Source organism: Cucumis sativus, chromosome 6 (assembly GCF_000004075.3).
Source record: "Cucumis sativus cultivar 9930 chromosome 6, Cucumber_9930_V3, whole genome shotgun sequence".
NCBI classification, from domain to species: Eukaryota; Viridiplantae; Streptophyta; class Magnoliopsida; order Cucurbitales; family Cucurbitaceae; genus Cucumis; species Cucumis sativus.
In genome coordinates this window covers 17,119,838-17,135,813 of record NC_026660.2, presented here as the reverse complement: position 1 = coordinate 17,135,813, position 15,976 = coordinate 17,119,838, and the positions used below count along the sequence as shown (strand labels likewise).

The window sequence follows — 15,976 nt, the reverse complement described above, 5'->3', positions numbered from 1 at the left end:
TAACTTTAGAATTTTTAGTATGGAAAAAAAATTGAATTCTTAAAATCAAAATTAACAAAATTATATAAAATATTTATAAAATATAGCAAATTTTTATACTCTATCAGCAATGAAAACGATATTCAATATTATTTTTCGTATTTATAAGTGATATATAGTAAATTCTAAGAAAATTTGTCAAAAATAGTAAATTTGACAATATTTACAAGTTATAACAAGATTTCATATTCTATCGATAACAAATACTTAATGGCTAGTGATATCATTCTATCACTTAATATCATTATTAGAATTAAAAAAAATTGTTATAGCTTATAAATATTTTAATTTATTTTGCTATTTTTAAAAATATCTCAAATTAAAATATTTTTTTAAATATCGTGATTTATTTTATTATTTTTAAAAATGCCTCAAATTAAAATGTTAATAATTATTGGTTAGTCAAGAAATAATAAGGTTACTCGTATAAGTTTAATTTACGTTGGTCAACTATTTATAATTTAATATTTTATAAATTTTTTTAACATTCAAATATTACATAATCAAACAAGTTATCTAACAAGATTAATCAAACCGAACATAAACTAGGTAGGACACACGAGACATGACACGATATAAATGAAAAAGACCCTTTTTCTTTTCATTTTTTAATTTTGTGACATTTTCCAATCTTTAAGCAAATCAGGGAGACGTGTATATTTTTTTTATGATAACAAGAATTAATGATCCTCTTCCAAAAGTTCTATGTAGAAAAAAGATGAAAACACCAAAAATTAAATTGATAAATTCATATACAAATATTTGTTTGAATTTCTTAATGACCTTTTTGTAAACCATGTCAAAAGTGACTAAAATTGAAATTGATTCGAGAAGTAATCGTTTGACAAATTCTAATTGAACTCTCAACAAATCATGTAATAAAATAAATTAGTCAAAATTAATAAAATGGACAAAAATAATGTATGAACCTACTGTTACTTATTTTATATTAAATTCATCCATTTTGACAATTATTAATTAATTTATAACCCTATTTCTTTTTAGTAAATTTACAATTCCATGTGAAACACACACAAACATTTGACTTTTTTTTTTCTTCTTCTTCTTCCATTTCGTTCGAGAAAATTTACAAATTCATCACATTAAGCTTTTTTGTTTTAATTATTGAGAGATTATTTTTCTTCCATTGTTTTAAACTCAAATGCTTTAAATTAAATACCGTTTGTTTTTGTATTTATTTGAAAAGGAATGTTTCCAATTGAGTTTTCAAATTGGCGATTAGTTTTAAGGTCACCGATTCTATTTTCTAACTTTAATTTAATTTAATTACAAGTTAATTACAAGTCTATCTTATGGGAAAATTTATTTGACAGTTTATATATAATTTATTTTTATTACCATAATTATTAATAATTCGCGTCATTGATCTGCTTATATATATTAGACTCAACTTTAACTTTATATAAAGTTGTTTTTGTATTGATAAATTAATAATTAAACAGTTTTTTTCGTTTTTTGAAAAGGTGTAATAATTAACATTATAAATCTAAGAAAATAAAGATTAATTAGAAAAGTCAAAGCCCAATGAGCTACAAAACTGAACACCTTATTCTAATAATTATGATTAAATACAGGTTTAATTATTATTATTCCTTTGCTACAATAGAGTAATAACCACAAACTTCATGCAGTTGTATGACCTACACCCTCTTTAGCAATTCATTCAGGTTTTATTATAAGTTTTCTAATAAATATTAAATTAAATATCTATGACCAAATTTTAATCTTTAGAAATTGTTTAATAGATTAATCAAATTTTAATTCCGTAACCAATATATCCTCAATACAATATATATATATATATATATGTATGTATGTATGTATATTAGACACAAAACTAATTCAATATCTAACTATGAACTTTTAATTTTATTTACACAAATTATATATAAAAAAAAGTTAAAACAAATTAAACTTAAGAGTTTAATAGTTAAACTTGAAAAAGAAATGGAAATTTGAGAAAACCAAATCACTAATTGACCTACATTATCCACTTAAAGATTCAATTGCTTCAACCCTAATACTATTTGGAAAAAAATGCATGAATTCACCATATTTACTTTATTTTACTATTCTCTAATATTTTAAATAATTATCTTAAACAACAAAAGTATCTAAAATATTTTTAGATATAACAAAAATGTCAATGCACAGATAAATAGTAAAAAATTTGTTACATTTTCAAACAAGTTTGCTTATATTTGCTATATTTAAAAACTAACCCTTAACATTTTCTGTGAGTAATTTGCTTCTTTTTTTCTTTCTTTTTTCCTTTTGTAAATCAGGCATACATCAAATCTAAGGAGTTAAGTGTCAATATCAGTAGAGAATATAAATTTTCTTATTTTATAAAAATTAAAAAAATATTATTCCATAGACAATTAATGTTTTCTTTTTTTCTTTTTAAGAAAGTAGAAGAAAAGTCACAAAATCATATAAATTTGTTTGAATCCAATAACATACAAAAACTTATTCTTTCAAATAATAATAATTAATAATAATACAAAACTTCTTAAGTACGTTTAATATAATTGTATAAATATAGCAAGCAACAATAATTAACCTAAACCCCAGAATTAACCGTAATCAATATACTATACTACATACTTTCCCAAAATATAATAAATAAATAAATAAATAATAGCAGCTTGTCACATATTATAAATTATATATTCATATAGCGACTTAATTACATAACATCAAATTTTGTATTTCATCCATATTTATATTTTAGAGCATACTTTGGGTAAAAGATGCTTAAGACACCTAAACTATAGTTCAATTGATAAATTAAATGATTAAGGAAAAAAAAAAAGAACTTATAGGAAATATATTAAAGGGATTAAGAGAATCGGATGACCTGAAGAATATAAAGCATTTAATTTAATGATTTTTTTGGTTTTTTTATTCTCCAACAACTTTTAGAAATACCAGTTTGAAAAGAGAAATTTCATAATACAATTTAAAATAACATATTAGGTTGTTTTTTCTAAAAAAGGGGTGAAAGGATTAGAAATATTGGAATGAATGTATTGCAAAACAAATGAAAAATATTAAATAGTAAAATTTTAGTTTATTTGATTAGATTTGAAAAAACAGGCATTTGATAAAAATGATTGAAGTGGTGTTTTAAAATTAGAACCCAATCAAAGACCGTAAGCATAACGTGAAAGTTTGTAAAAAATGATGGACTTAAAATAAAGAGATGGGATTAATAATATTAGATAAGTAAAAGGTTTGAAAAAACAAAAACCAGGTCAGCATATAGGAAATAATATCCGACGTGGAAAAGACATAATAATGATAAATACGCTACTCCAGACTTGGGTTGGACGCTTTCAACACTGAAACAATACCCTTTCTTTTCCTTTTTTTTCTTTTTTCTTTTTTTTTTTATAAAGACAAGTTCAAACTTTTAAACCACCAAGAAACCCTTCACACAAACACATATGCATATAGATATATTATATACTAAACTTCTCATAATTTTCTCTCTTCATATAACCTTTCAATTCCCATGTCTCTTTTTTCTTTCTTCAACAACTAATAATTAAAGAAAAAAGTTATGCCTGAAAAAAAAGAGCTTCAACTCCAAGGCCCCCGCCCCTCCGCCCTCAAAATCACCAAAGATTCTCACAAGATCAAAAAGCCGCCGCTCCCCCCACCGCAACCACACCGCCCCGTCATCATCTACACAGTCTCCCCCAAGATCATCCACACTGATCCTACCGAGTTCAAGGACTTGGTCCAACGTCTCACCGGCCATCATCAACCCCCCTCCTCCTCATCAAACCATGCCCTTGTTCATGACCACCATCCACCTCCAGATCATATCTCCATCCCCACTACAGATGACCCTATAGATGATCAAGCTGGTGTGGACAGGATTATTGCTCATGGGATATTATCGCCTACCCCGGGGTTGCTACCGCCCATTTCCTCCACTATTTTCAATCCCCCACCACAGGCCCCCGCCGCCGCCGCCGCCGGGGATCTCACCTCTCTTACACAATTTTTTCATGACCTTAGCCCCATAGCTGCCAATCATTTTTCTTCATCTTTAGATTTCTTCCAACAAAACTTCCCTGATTTTCATTAACTCTCTCTCTCTCTCTTAATTTTGTCAACCATTTCATTGTCATTATAATTATTATTTTTTTGGGAGCTGACATTATTATTAGATTATTTTTTTTTTTACCCATATGTTGGATTCTTCAATCTACAACTTGGAATTGGATCCTTATTTATTGCTTCATATGATCTTGATCTCTACCTCCTTGGGTTGGCCTCTGTAAGTCCTTTTTTTTTTTTTTCTCTTCCTCTTTTCCATATTTTGGTGGCTATTTTGAGATGGGGCATTTATACTTTAGAAGCTTCAGTTGTTTTTTTTTTTTTGGTAACCAATTTTTAATTTTGTCACATTATTAATGAAATTTCTCTTAATGAAAATTTTCAAGTTATTCTATATGGACTCTGACAATAATGGCTTGACAATTTGATGTGTTTTGAGAGAGGGAGAGAGAGAGAGACAATATATTTGACTTTTAGTTATTCTCTTTCTGATGATCTATTTACATATTATGTTTGAGACATTATACAACCTATAATATTCAACATTAATATTTGTAATAAAGGGCATTTTTTTAATGAAAAAATTAAACAATTAGGAGAGAGAATTAAAAAGCTAAAGATAAATATTGATCTATATATGAACCAATTGGTTTTTGTTTTTATGAATTATGAGATGAGTTGTAAGAATTATTATTGATGGTTATCTAGTTTTGGCCTTTGGAAAATTAAATTTATTTTATTTGGAAACCATTTCATCCACTTGTAGTTTTTTAAAGGATAAAAAAAATATATACCAACTCTTGTTTATAATCCAAATCTTAAAAAGGGTTCATATTATTTGTATATATTTCACCTTTATGAAACAAAAACTTTTTTTTTTTTTTTGTTTTTTTGCAAATGGCCCATAAAAGTTATGATTTCTTTTTATTTTGTTTATAGATAATCTATGTTTATTAATTATTATATATTATTGTCATTAATTTGGTTTATTTCTCTCTCTATATATAACTCAACTTTAGCTTTATACGTAATAATTAATATCTAAGGTTCAATAATAACTTTTTAAAATAATGATTAAATTTAAGAGTCAATTTAATGGATGTCTTGAATGATCAAACTATTAAGAGCCGTCGTTTTAAAAATCTTAAAAATAATAAATTAGTTGAACCTCCACACATAACATGTGCCAAATTCAACAAAACTACATTGAAATTGAAATGTACTATTTTTTTTTTTTATTATTTTTTATATTAAAAAGATACCTCACTGTAATATACCACATTTTAAAATTTATATAGAACATTTAACAAAATATTTAGGTTAACAATTTTTTTTCTCTTGTTTTTAAATAATTTGTCAATTTTTTTTTTTATTTTTGAAAAAATCATATGTATGACATATTTAATTATCTATTAACATTTTTATAAATCACTATAACTCAATTCATATAGTATTTATACTATTCATCTTATGAATAGAGTTTTAATTCTCTCACGGTTTTAATCTAATGTTTTTCTTTTAAATTATATATTAACATTTTTGCACTAACTTTGCTTTATTATCAATGTGGTTCTTTTTCCTCTTTTAATCAAGAATAATATCTATATATTCTAACCATAACATGAAATGAGTTACATGTCAATATCAAACTCTTTTATAGTCTTGTTATTATTATTATTATTGAAATTTTAATGAAATATCAAGAATTGATTGTTACTCTCTTTTTTTTTTTAGAAAAAATATTGAGATTTTGTTGGAGAATTTGCAAACAAAATTTTAGAACAACTTCTTGATGAAACTATGAATCATCTCACTATCAATAGTAGTAGTACTAAGTCACTTGTACTATCCACATTTTATTAACAACTAATTATGAATTTTACTTTCTCTAACAACCCATGAGAGAAGAGAGTTCAAGTAAAATTAAATGAACCATTTTAAAAATATAAATTTAATAAAGTATGAAAGTAAATTTTTGTTGAACAATAATTGACATAATCTTTATTTTAAAGGTGGAAATGTTTGATTCCTATTTTCACAATTGTTATATTAAAAACCATTTAACTTATTTAGTTGTTATTCTCTCTATTTTATTGTAGTATAACTAATGTTTTGTATGTTTAACATAATTTTTTACCCTCACTAAGTATAAAAAAGAACAATTAAATATAAATTTTAAAAGACAAATTTTTTGATGAATTTTGTAAATCATTAGTATATACCAAACTTTTAATGTATGTGTGATTCAGTTATGTACAAATAGCAAGCAAGATGAAGTGAAAGTGTTTTTTTATTCGCTTGAAGAATATTTGGCAGTAGAACCACCCACATTATCTCTATCAAATTTAAGTAGTTAGTCAATATTGATCTTTTTGATAAATCTACAGCAACTACATTAGCGAACATCAATTCCATACTTAATTTTTTCACCAATTCTTTCCTACTTCATGCATTTGAGAATAGTATATATTCTTTTTCTTTAGTAATTATTATTATTCCTCGTCTATTCCTGGCTACATTCTTTACTACACAACTTTCTCCAATCATATTGGAAAAAAAACCTCAGCAATTAAGTCTTTTTTATATAAATAATAATAATAAAATATCAACTCATCACTCTCTAAAGTACTTGAAAACAAATATAATAGTTTGATTACGATACACCCTTTAATTTTTATAGTTGTATTAACTTTTTATAGGTCTTCATTTAAAAAAAACAAATTATAAACCATAGCTTCTAACTTTCTTATTTTGTAATCTACCTTTTATGTGTATTTCGAAGAATAACGAAGTCAAATTATGAAAAAAAAAAAATTAATTGAACTAAAAATTAGAGAAATTGACTAATTTTTAAAACAAAAAAATGGTTATTGAATAAACAAGGTCTTGTATGGAGATTATTAGCTACAAAAATAGATCTTAATAATTGGGGATGGTATTAAGATGAGTGGTTACATATAATCCCCCTAGCTTAGGTATGTAACCTTAAATTGATTAAAAAAGAAATGAATTCCAAAAATCATTAGTCCTCAAGTAGGATTTTTGTGGAGGTTTTACCAAATGTTATTAAAGGTCCATGTTTTATTGTAGAAGATGGGTGTTCGCACGAGATTTCCGGAGAAATTTAATTCGTGGACTTGAACTTGGGTTGATGTTGTATTTTTGTTGATTTGATGCGATGCGGTTCAATCTCTAGAATTTGATCCTCTGATTCTCTCTCAACTGTATGTCTACGCTTGATTTGGAGGAAGCGGAGCACGTGATGTTCTTGAAGTTTGTTGAACGTCTACGCTTGATTTGGAGAAGCGGAGCACGTGATGTTCTTGAAGTTTGTTGAACGTCTACGCTTGATTTGGAGAAGCGGAGCACGTGATTTTCTTCAAGTTGGTTGAATGCTTACGCTTGATTTGAGGAAGCGGAGCACGTGATGTTCTTGAAGTTGGAGTCTTGGAAGAAAGTTTGTATCTTCAAAACAGCTTCAATCTTCGAGGATGGTCAACTTCAGAAGTTAGGGAGTCTTCTAGCTTTTGGAAGAATTCTCTCTGGATCTTCTAGAGTCAAAATTTTCCAACCGCTACAAATGAGGAGAATTCCTCTATTTATAGAGTTCACTGGTGGGCTTTATGGGTTTGAACTGGTTGGTCCATGGACCAGACCCATGGGCTCAACCATATGGACTTAGGTTATATTTAGTCTTTGGGCTCAATTAAGCTTATTTTTTTGGCTTAATTGAACTTAGTCCAAGTAAATAATATTTAATTGAACTAAAATATTAACTTAATCCAACGATTAATATGAAAACATGTGGCATTCTTAGAATGACCAATTTATTTATTTTAACTCTTTAATTTGGAGCATGTGTCAATTTTAATTAGTCCCAAATTTAATTATTTGTACTTTTCATCATTAACTTAATAAATGATGTGGCAACTTGTGATTGGTCTCAAAATTTCTTATTCAACAAATGCCCCCTTTTCGAGATTTATGCACGTATATGGGTGAATGAATCTCGGAAAAGATAAATTTGAAGTCAAAGTACGAGCCTTTTTTTTTTTACTCAATTCAACATATCAAATTAATCAAACTATGAATTTAGTACGTGAGTTTGATTTAAATTTAAAATAAGGGTTGGAATATGGCCAAACCTTAAAAAAAATTCAAAGTTTTATTTCCCACTTAATTTTATTTGAGGGAAAAAAAAAATTAATATGATGATTTTTTTTTTTAAGTAAAATTTGGAATATAACCAAAATTTTAATTTTGAAATAAGGATAAGGTTTCTACCGTACCTTAATTTATCTTGGGGATGCATAAGAATTTGGAATGACCAATTTTAATTTGAGATAAAAAAAAATCAGATCCTCAATCTTAGGTAAAGTTGGATTTATGGCTACGATTTAAATTCATGATAAAAAGGAGGTCATATATGCAAGTTAATTTAACTTGAATTTTGAAATTGAGAATATTTATATATATATATATATATATTATATATTTTTTAAAAATGTTGAAATTTTTAAATATTTTAAATATCTCAATAAAAGTTAAACTTGAGATTTATCCAAAAAAAAAAATAATAATTTAAAATAAAATAAATAATTGGATTATCTTTTCTTTATATATATATATTTTTAAAAATCATTCCTATTCCTTTTAGGAATTGGATTTGTTTTTTTAAAAAAATAATTAAATATCATTCCTAATCCTTTTAGGAATTGGATTTGTTGGGCTTATAAATAGACTCATACCCTACTCACTTATACCTCATCCAACGCTTATTCCTCATCAAAATTAGCAGAAAGGTATAGAAAACTTTTCTTCTCCCTTTCTCTTTTTTTTTTCTTTTTTTTTGTGTGTGTGTTTTTTTTTTTCTGTTTGTTTTGTTTTTTTTGTTTGTTTGTTTTTTTTTGTGTTGTTTTGTTTTTTTTTTTTTTTTTTGTTTTTTTTTTTGCAGGAATGACTTTGTCGAGCTTCTTCTAGGGACGATCGGGCTTCTGCCGTCAGATCTATCGCCCTAGTAGGAGAGATCGACTCTGTCATCGTCGGGCTTCGATCTTCGTTTGCAGAAATGACTTTGTTGAGCTTCTTCTAGGGACGATCGGGCTTTTGCCGTCAGATCTATCGCCCTAGTGGAGAGATCGACTCTGTCATCGTCGGGCTTCAATCTTCGTTTGCAGAAATGACTTTGTTGAGCTTCTTCTAGGGACGATCGGGCTTTTGCCGTCAGATCTATCGCCCTAGTAGGAGAGATCGACTCTGTCATCGTCGGGCTTCGATCTTCGTTTGCAGAAATGACTTTGTTGAGCTTCTTCTAGGGACGATCGGGCTTTTGCCGTCAGATCTATCGCCCTAGTAGGAGAGATCGACTCTGTCATCGTCGGGCTTCAATCTTCGTTTGCAGAAATGACTTTGTTGAGCTTCTTCTAGGGACGATCGGGCTTTTGCCGTCAGATCTATCGCCCTAGTAGGAGAGATCGACTCTGTCATCGTCGGGCTTCAATCTTCGTTTGCAAAATGACTTTGTTGAGCTTCTTCTAGGGACGATCGGGCTTTTGCCGTCAGATCTATCGCCCTAGTAGGAGAGATCGACTCTGTCATCGTCGGGCTTCAATCTTCGTTTGCAGAAATGACTTTGTTGAGCTTCTTCTAGGGACGATCGGCTTTTGCCGTCAGATCTATCGCCCTAGTAGGAGAGATCGACTCTGTCATCGTCGGGCTTCAATCTTCGTTTGCAGAAATGACTTTGTTGAGCTTCTTCTAGGGACGATCGGGCTTTTGCCGTCAGATCTATCGCCCTAGTAGGAGAGATCGACTCTGTCATCGTCGGGCTTCAATCTTCGTTTGCTTTTTCTTCTTCTTGTTCTTCTTTCTTTTTGTTTTTCTTCTTTTGCTTCTTTCTTTTTTGTTTTTTCTTCTTCTTCTTTCTTTTTGTTTTCTTCTTTTGCTTCTTTCTTTTTTTGTTTTTCTTCTTTCTTCTTCTTGCTTTCTCCTTTTTTTTTCTTTCTTGGTTGTGGTACAAGGGAGAAGATGAAATGAATCATCTAGCTTGCGACACCTTAGAGCTGATGAAAATGAATTCCATCGGCCGGGTTGCGACACCTGTTAGATGATAAAGATGAATACTCTCAGCTACGACATATAGGAGAAGATGAAGATGAATCCTCTCGGCTATGACATATGGGAGGAGATGAAGATGAATTCTCTTCAGTTGCAGCACTTGGAAGAAGATGAAGATGAATCCTCTCGGCTATGACATATGGAAGGAGATGAATCCTCTCGACTATGACATATGGGAGGAGATGAAGATGAATCCTATTCAATTGCAGCACCTGGGAGAAGATGAAGATAAATCCTCTCGGCTATGACATATGGGAGAAGATGAAGATGAATCCTCTCGGCTATGACATATGAGAGAAGATGAATCATTTTCGATTGCAGCACCTGGGAGAAGATGAAGATGAATCTTCTCAGCTATGACATATAAGAGAAGATGAAGATGAATCCTCTTTGATTGTAGCACCTAGAAGAAGATGAAGGTGAATCCTTCCGGCTACGACATATGAAAGAAGATGAAGATGAATCCTCTTTGGTTGCAACTCCTAAAAGAAGATGAAGATGAATCTTCTTTGGTTACGACACCTGAAAGAAGATGAAGGTGAATCTTCTCGGTTACGACTCTTAGGAGAAGATGAAGATGAATCTTCTCAGTTGCAATTCTTAGGAGAAGATGAAGATGAATCCTCTCGGTTGTAGCACCTAGAAGAAGATGAAGGTGAATCCTTCCGGCTACGTCATATGAAAGAAGATGAAGATGAATCCTCTTTGGTTGCAACTCCTAAAAGAAGATGAAGATGAATCTTCTTTGGTTGCGACACCTGAAAGAAGATGAAGGTGAATCTTCTCGGTTGCGACTCTTATGAGAAGATGAAGATGAATCTTCTCAGTTGCAATTCCTAGGAGAAGATGAAGATGAATCCTCTCGGTTGTAGCACCTAGAAGAAGATGAAGGTGAATCCTTCCGGCTACGTCATATGAAAGAAGATGAAGATGAATCCTCTTTGGTTGCAGCACCTGGAAGAAGATAAAGATGAATCTTCTTTGGTTGCGACACCTGAAAGAAGATGAAGGTGAATCTTCTCGGTTGCGACTCTTAGGAGAAGATGACGATGAATCTTCTCAGTTGCAATTCTTAGGAGAAGATGAAGATGAATCCTCTCGGTTGCAACACATAGGAGAAGACAAAGATGAATCCTCTCACTTGCGACACCTTAGAGCAGATGAAGATGAATCATCTTCGGTTGTTACACCTGAGAGAAGATGAAAATGAATCTTCTCGATTGCGACTCCTAGGTAAAGATGAAGATGAATCATCTCGGTTGTAACACATGGAGGAAGACAAAGATGAATCCTCTCACTTGCGACACCTTAGAGCAGATGAAGATGAATCATCTTCGATTGCAACACTTAGAAGAAGATGAAGATGAATCCTCTTCGGTTGCAACACCTAAGAGAAGATGAAGATGAATCTTCTCGGTTGCGATTCCTAGGAGAAGATGAAGATGAATCCTCTCGATTGCAACACATGGGAGAAGAAAAAGATGAATCCTCTCACTTGCCACACTTTAGAGCAAATGAAGATGAATCCTCTTCGGTTGTAGCACTTGGGAGAAGATAAAGATGAATCCTCTTCAGTTGCTACACCTGAGAGAAGATAAAAATGAATCTTCTCGGTTGCGGTTCCTAGGAGAAGATGAAGATGAATCCTCTCGGTTGCAATAAGTTGAAGATGAAGCAGAGGTTAAAGCTTTAGCATTGTATGCATCTTCTTCAAGAGGCAGAAACGATGTTACACTGTCGTTTTCATCTTGGAGAGGCGAAGGCAGAGCTGCCCGATCGTCGTCCTATCGAAGTTGTACCATCATTATCCTCTCAAAGAGTTGGAGCTGCAGCATCGATGAAGCCTTCAAACTTGAATATAAGGAATCATCAATGAAACCTTTATGCTTGAATATGAGGGATCATTAATGACGCCTTTGAGCTTGATTTTGAGATTCTTTTTTTTTTCTTTTTACATGCACTCAACTTGTACATAGTCTTTGCACGGAGTTTGTACATCTTCAATTTATTTCATCTCATTGTTACTAGAGATGAACATCTTGAATTTAGGGATTTGCCCCCAATTTGTTATGATTCCTTAGTAGAAATGAACACCATTTGAAGAAAAGAATTAACTCACAACGTAGTTCAAGGTTTTTTTTTTTTTTTTTTTTATAATGGTGGACTGAACTTAAAGTTTTCTTTAAGTTGCTTACGTACCCTTTATAATGTAGGGATCAAGTCATAACGTAGTTCAACTTTTTTTTTTTTCTGGACTGGGCTTAAGGTTTTCCTTAAGCTGCCTACGTACCCTTTACAATATAGGGATCAAGTCATAACGTAGTTCAACTTTTTTTGCTGGACTGGGCTTAAGGTTTTCCTTAAGCTGCCTACGTACCCTTTATAATATAGGGATCAAGTCATAACGTAGTTCAACTTTTTTTTGCTCGACTGGGCTTCCTTAAGCTGCCTACGTACCCTTTATAATATAGGGATCAAGTCATAACGTAGTTCAACTTTTTTTTTTTTTTTTTTTTTTTTGCTGGACTGGGCTTAAGGTTTTCCTTAAGCTGCCTACTTACCCTTTATAATATAGGGATCAAGTCATAACGTAGTTCAACTTTTTTTTTTTGCTGGACTGGGCTTAAGGTTTTCCTTAAGCTGCCTACATACCCTTTATAATATAGGGATCAAGTCATAACGTAGTTCAACTTTTTTTTTTTTTTTTTTTTTTAACAAAATTAAGCATAAAATTTTTTAAGAAATTTACCATTGATTGGGCCAATTCGTAGTCCGTCTTGATCAACGATCTTGTATGCGCCATTTGTATAAACTTCTTTAACAATGTAGGGTCCATCCCATTTAGGTGTGAACTTATTTCTTGTATGCCTTGTTGTGATGATCGGTCTCCTTACGGCAAGTACTAGATCACCGACTTGAAAGGAGCGAGGTTTAACGTGTTTATCAAAAGCTTTGGACATTCTCGCTTGATAACATTCCAATGCTTGCTGAGCCTCTAATCGCTTTTCGTCAAGTGCTTCTAATTCTTGAAGACGTAACTTCACATTATCTTCGGTAGTCAATCCCTCTTGTACTGTCATTCTTAGTGACGGAATTTCCCTTTCGAGAGGAAGGATAGCCTCCACACCGTAAACAAGCGAATATGGTGTAACCCCTGTAGGGGTGCGATGAGTCGTCCGATAAGCCCATAATGCCTCGCCGATCTTTTCTTGCCAATCCCTCTTTGACTTGGAGACAATTTTCTTTAAAAGATTACACAATGTTTTGTTGAATGCTTCTGCTAGTCCATTCACAGCTGCGTTGTACATGGATGACTTATATTGCTTGAATTTGAATTTTTCACATAACTTGTCCACCATACTATTGGAGAATTGCTTTCCATTATCCGTCACGATTCGATGTGGAATACCGTATCGATAGATGATGTGTGTTCGAATAAAGTCTGCCACGTTCTCCTTCTTGGCTTCTCTCAATGAAATGGCCTCAGCCCACCTTGAAAAATAGTCTGTTGCTGCTAGGATATAAGAATGTCCTGCTGATGATTTTGGTGTAATGGGGCCAACCAGATCGAGTCCCCAAGCCTCAAAAGGCCAAGAAGCCACAGTTGGATGAAGAGGTTCTGGAGGTTGGTGTATGAAGTTTGCATGGTATTGACAAGGCTCACACTTCTTCACATAGTCTATTGAATCTTGGATCATCTTAGGCCAGTAGTAGCCCATTCTTCTTAGCTGGAATTGAAGCTTTGGTCCCGATTGATGTGCTCCACAAACACCTGCATGTACTTCCTTTAGAGCTTTTACCGAATCTTCCTTTCCGAGACATCGAAGGAAGAGCCCTTCAAGAGAACGGCGATATAAAGTTCCCTTGTAATAAATGAAGTGTGCTGCCCTTCTTCGTATCTCAATTTTATGACGAGAATCCTTTGGAAGCTTTCCATGTTCAAGATACTCTATGATGGGTTGACGCCAATCTTCTTCATCAATCAAATAGGATGTTGCCATGTTCACTTCCTGACATTCAGGCCTAACTGGGGTATAATCCATCGTTGACAAAGTGGTATGTTCAGAGTTACATCATCTGGCATGGTCAAGGCCGTGGCTAAATTTGCCAATGCATCCGCTCTCTTATTTTCTACTCTAGGGACATGTTCTAACATCACATTATCAAACTTTTCCATCAATTGTCGAGCATAAGCAAAATATGGCTTCAAGTCTTCATGTTTCACGTCATATTGAAGCGAGAGTTGATTGATTATCAATTTTGAATCACCATAGACCTCTATGAATGACACTCCGATTTCTAATGCTATTTGAAGGCCAATTATCAAAGCCTGATATTCAGCCACATTGTTTGAACACAATTCGGAAAGTGCAAAGCTATAAGGCAACATATGCTTCTCAGGAGAAATGAGGACAATGCCTGCCCCCGCACCACTTCTTCGAGCTGCACCATCGAAGTACATAGTCCAAGGTTCCATAACTTCTGTGAAGAAAACCTCATCGTCTGGTAGGTCATCACATAACTTCCAATCCGAAGGAATTGGGTGGTCTGCTAAAAAGTCTGCTAGCGCTTGTCCTTTTATCGCCTTTTGGGGAATATAGACAATGTCATATTGTTGGAGTAGAACCGCCCATTTGGCTAAGCGTCCAGCGATGATTGGCCTGGATAGAACATACTTTATAGGGTCTGCTTTTGCCACTAGATGAACCGTGAAGGCCTGCATATAATGCCTCAACTTATCAATGGCAAAGAAAAGTGCAAGACACATCTTTTCGATAGGAGAATAGTTAACTTCAGCCCCAATTAATGTTCTGCTTAGATAGTAGAGAGAACGCTCCTTTCCCTTTACCTCTTCTTGTGCCAGTAATGCTCCTAAGGACCTTTCTTGTGCAGCAATGTACAATATTAGTGGTTTGTCAGGTACTGGAGCTCCCAGCACTGGGGGAGTAAGCAAGTATTTCTTTATGCTATCAAAAGCGTTCTGACAAGCTTCATCCCACACAAAATTTTCTCCTTTTCTCATCAACTTTTGAAAAGGTTGACACCGACCGGCCAAGTTAGAGATGAACCTTCGGATGTAAGCCAATCGTCCTTGGAGACTTCTTAGGTCATGCAAACTTTTAGGTCTTGACATCTTCTGAATGGCATCAATCTTGGACTGGTCTATTTCGATCCCTCGATGCCTTACAATGAAGCCAAGAAATTTTCCTGAAGTTACACCAAACGCACACTTGAGAGGGTTCATCCTTAGCTGATATTTTCGCAAGCGATCAAACACGACTTTTAGATCCTTCAAATGGTCTTGTCGTCTCTTTGTTTTGACTACAAGATCATCAACATAACATTCAACATACCTGTGCAACATATCATCAAACACTTTCTGCATGGCACGTTGATAAGTAGCGCCGGCATTTTTCAATCCAAAGGGCATCACCTTGTAACAGTATATTCCCTTTGGAGTTCTGAAAGCTGTCATTTCTTCATCTGAGAGGGCCATCCGTATTTGATTATATCCAGACGACCCATCCATAAACGACAACGCCTCGTGTCCAGTAGTTGCATCAACCATGATTTCGGTGATGGGCAAGGGAAAATCATCTTTAGGGCATGCATTATTCAGATCGCGAAAGTCTACACAAACGCGAAGTTGTCCATTTTTTTTCTAACAGGGACAATGTTTGCTATCCACGTTGGATATTTGACCTCGCGAATGAATCCTGCTTCGATC

General features: G+C 32.6%; 1 protein-coding gene across 1 annotated transcript; it reads left to right on the top strand.

Moving 5' to 3' along the window:
• The first annotated feature begins 3,625 nt into the window (after positions 1–3,625).
• LOC101206713 (protein MKS1) lies at positions 3,626–4,159 on the top strand. Its single transcript, XM_004148777.3, has one exon. The coding sequence runs from the start codon at positions 3,626–3,628 to the stop codon at positions 4,157–4,159; it is 534 nt and encodes a 177-aa protein (XP_004148825.1).
• The last annotated feature ends 11,817 nt before the right edge of the window (positions 4,160–15,976 follow it).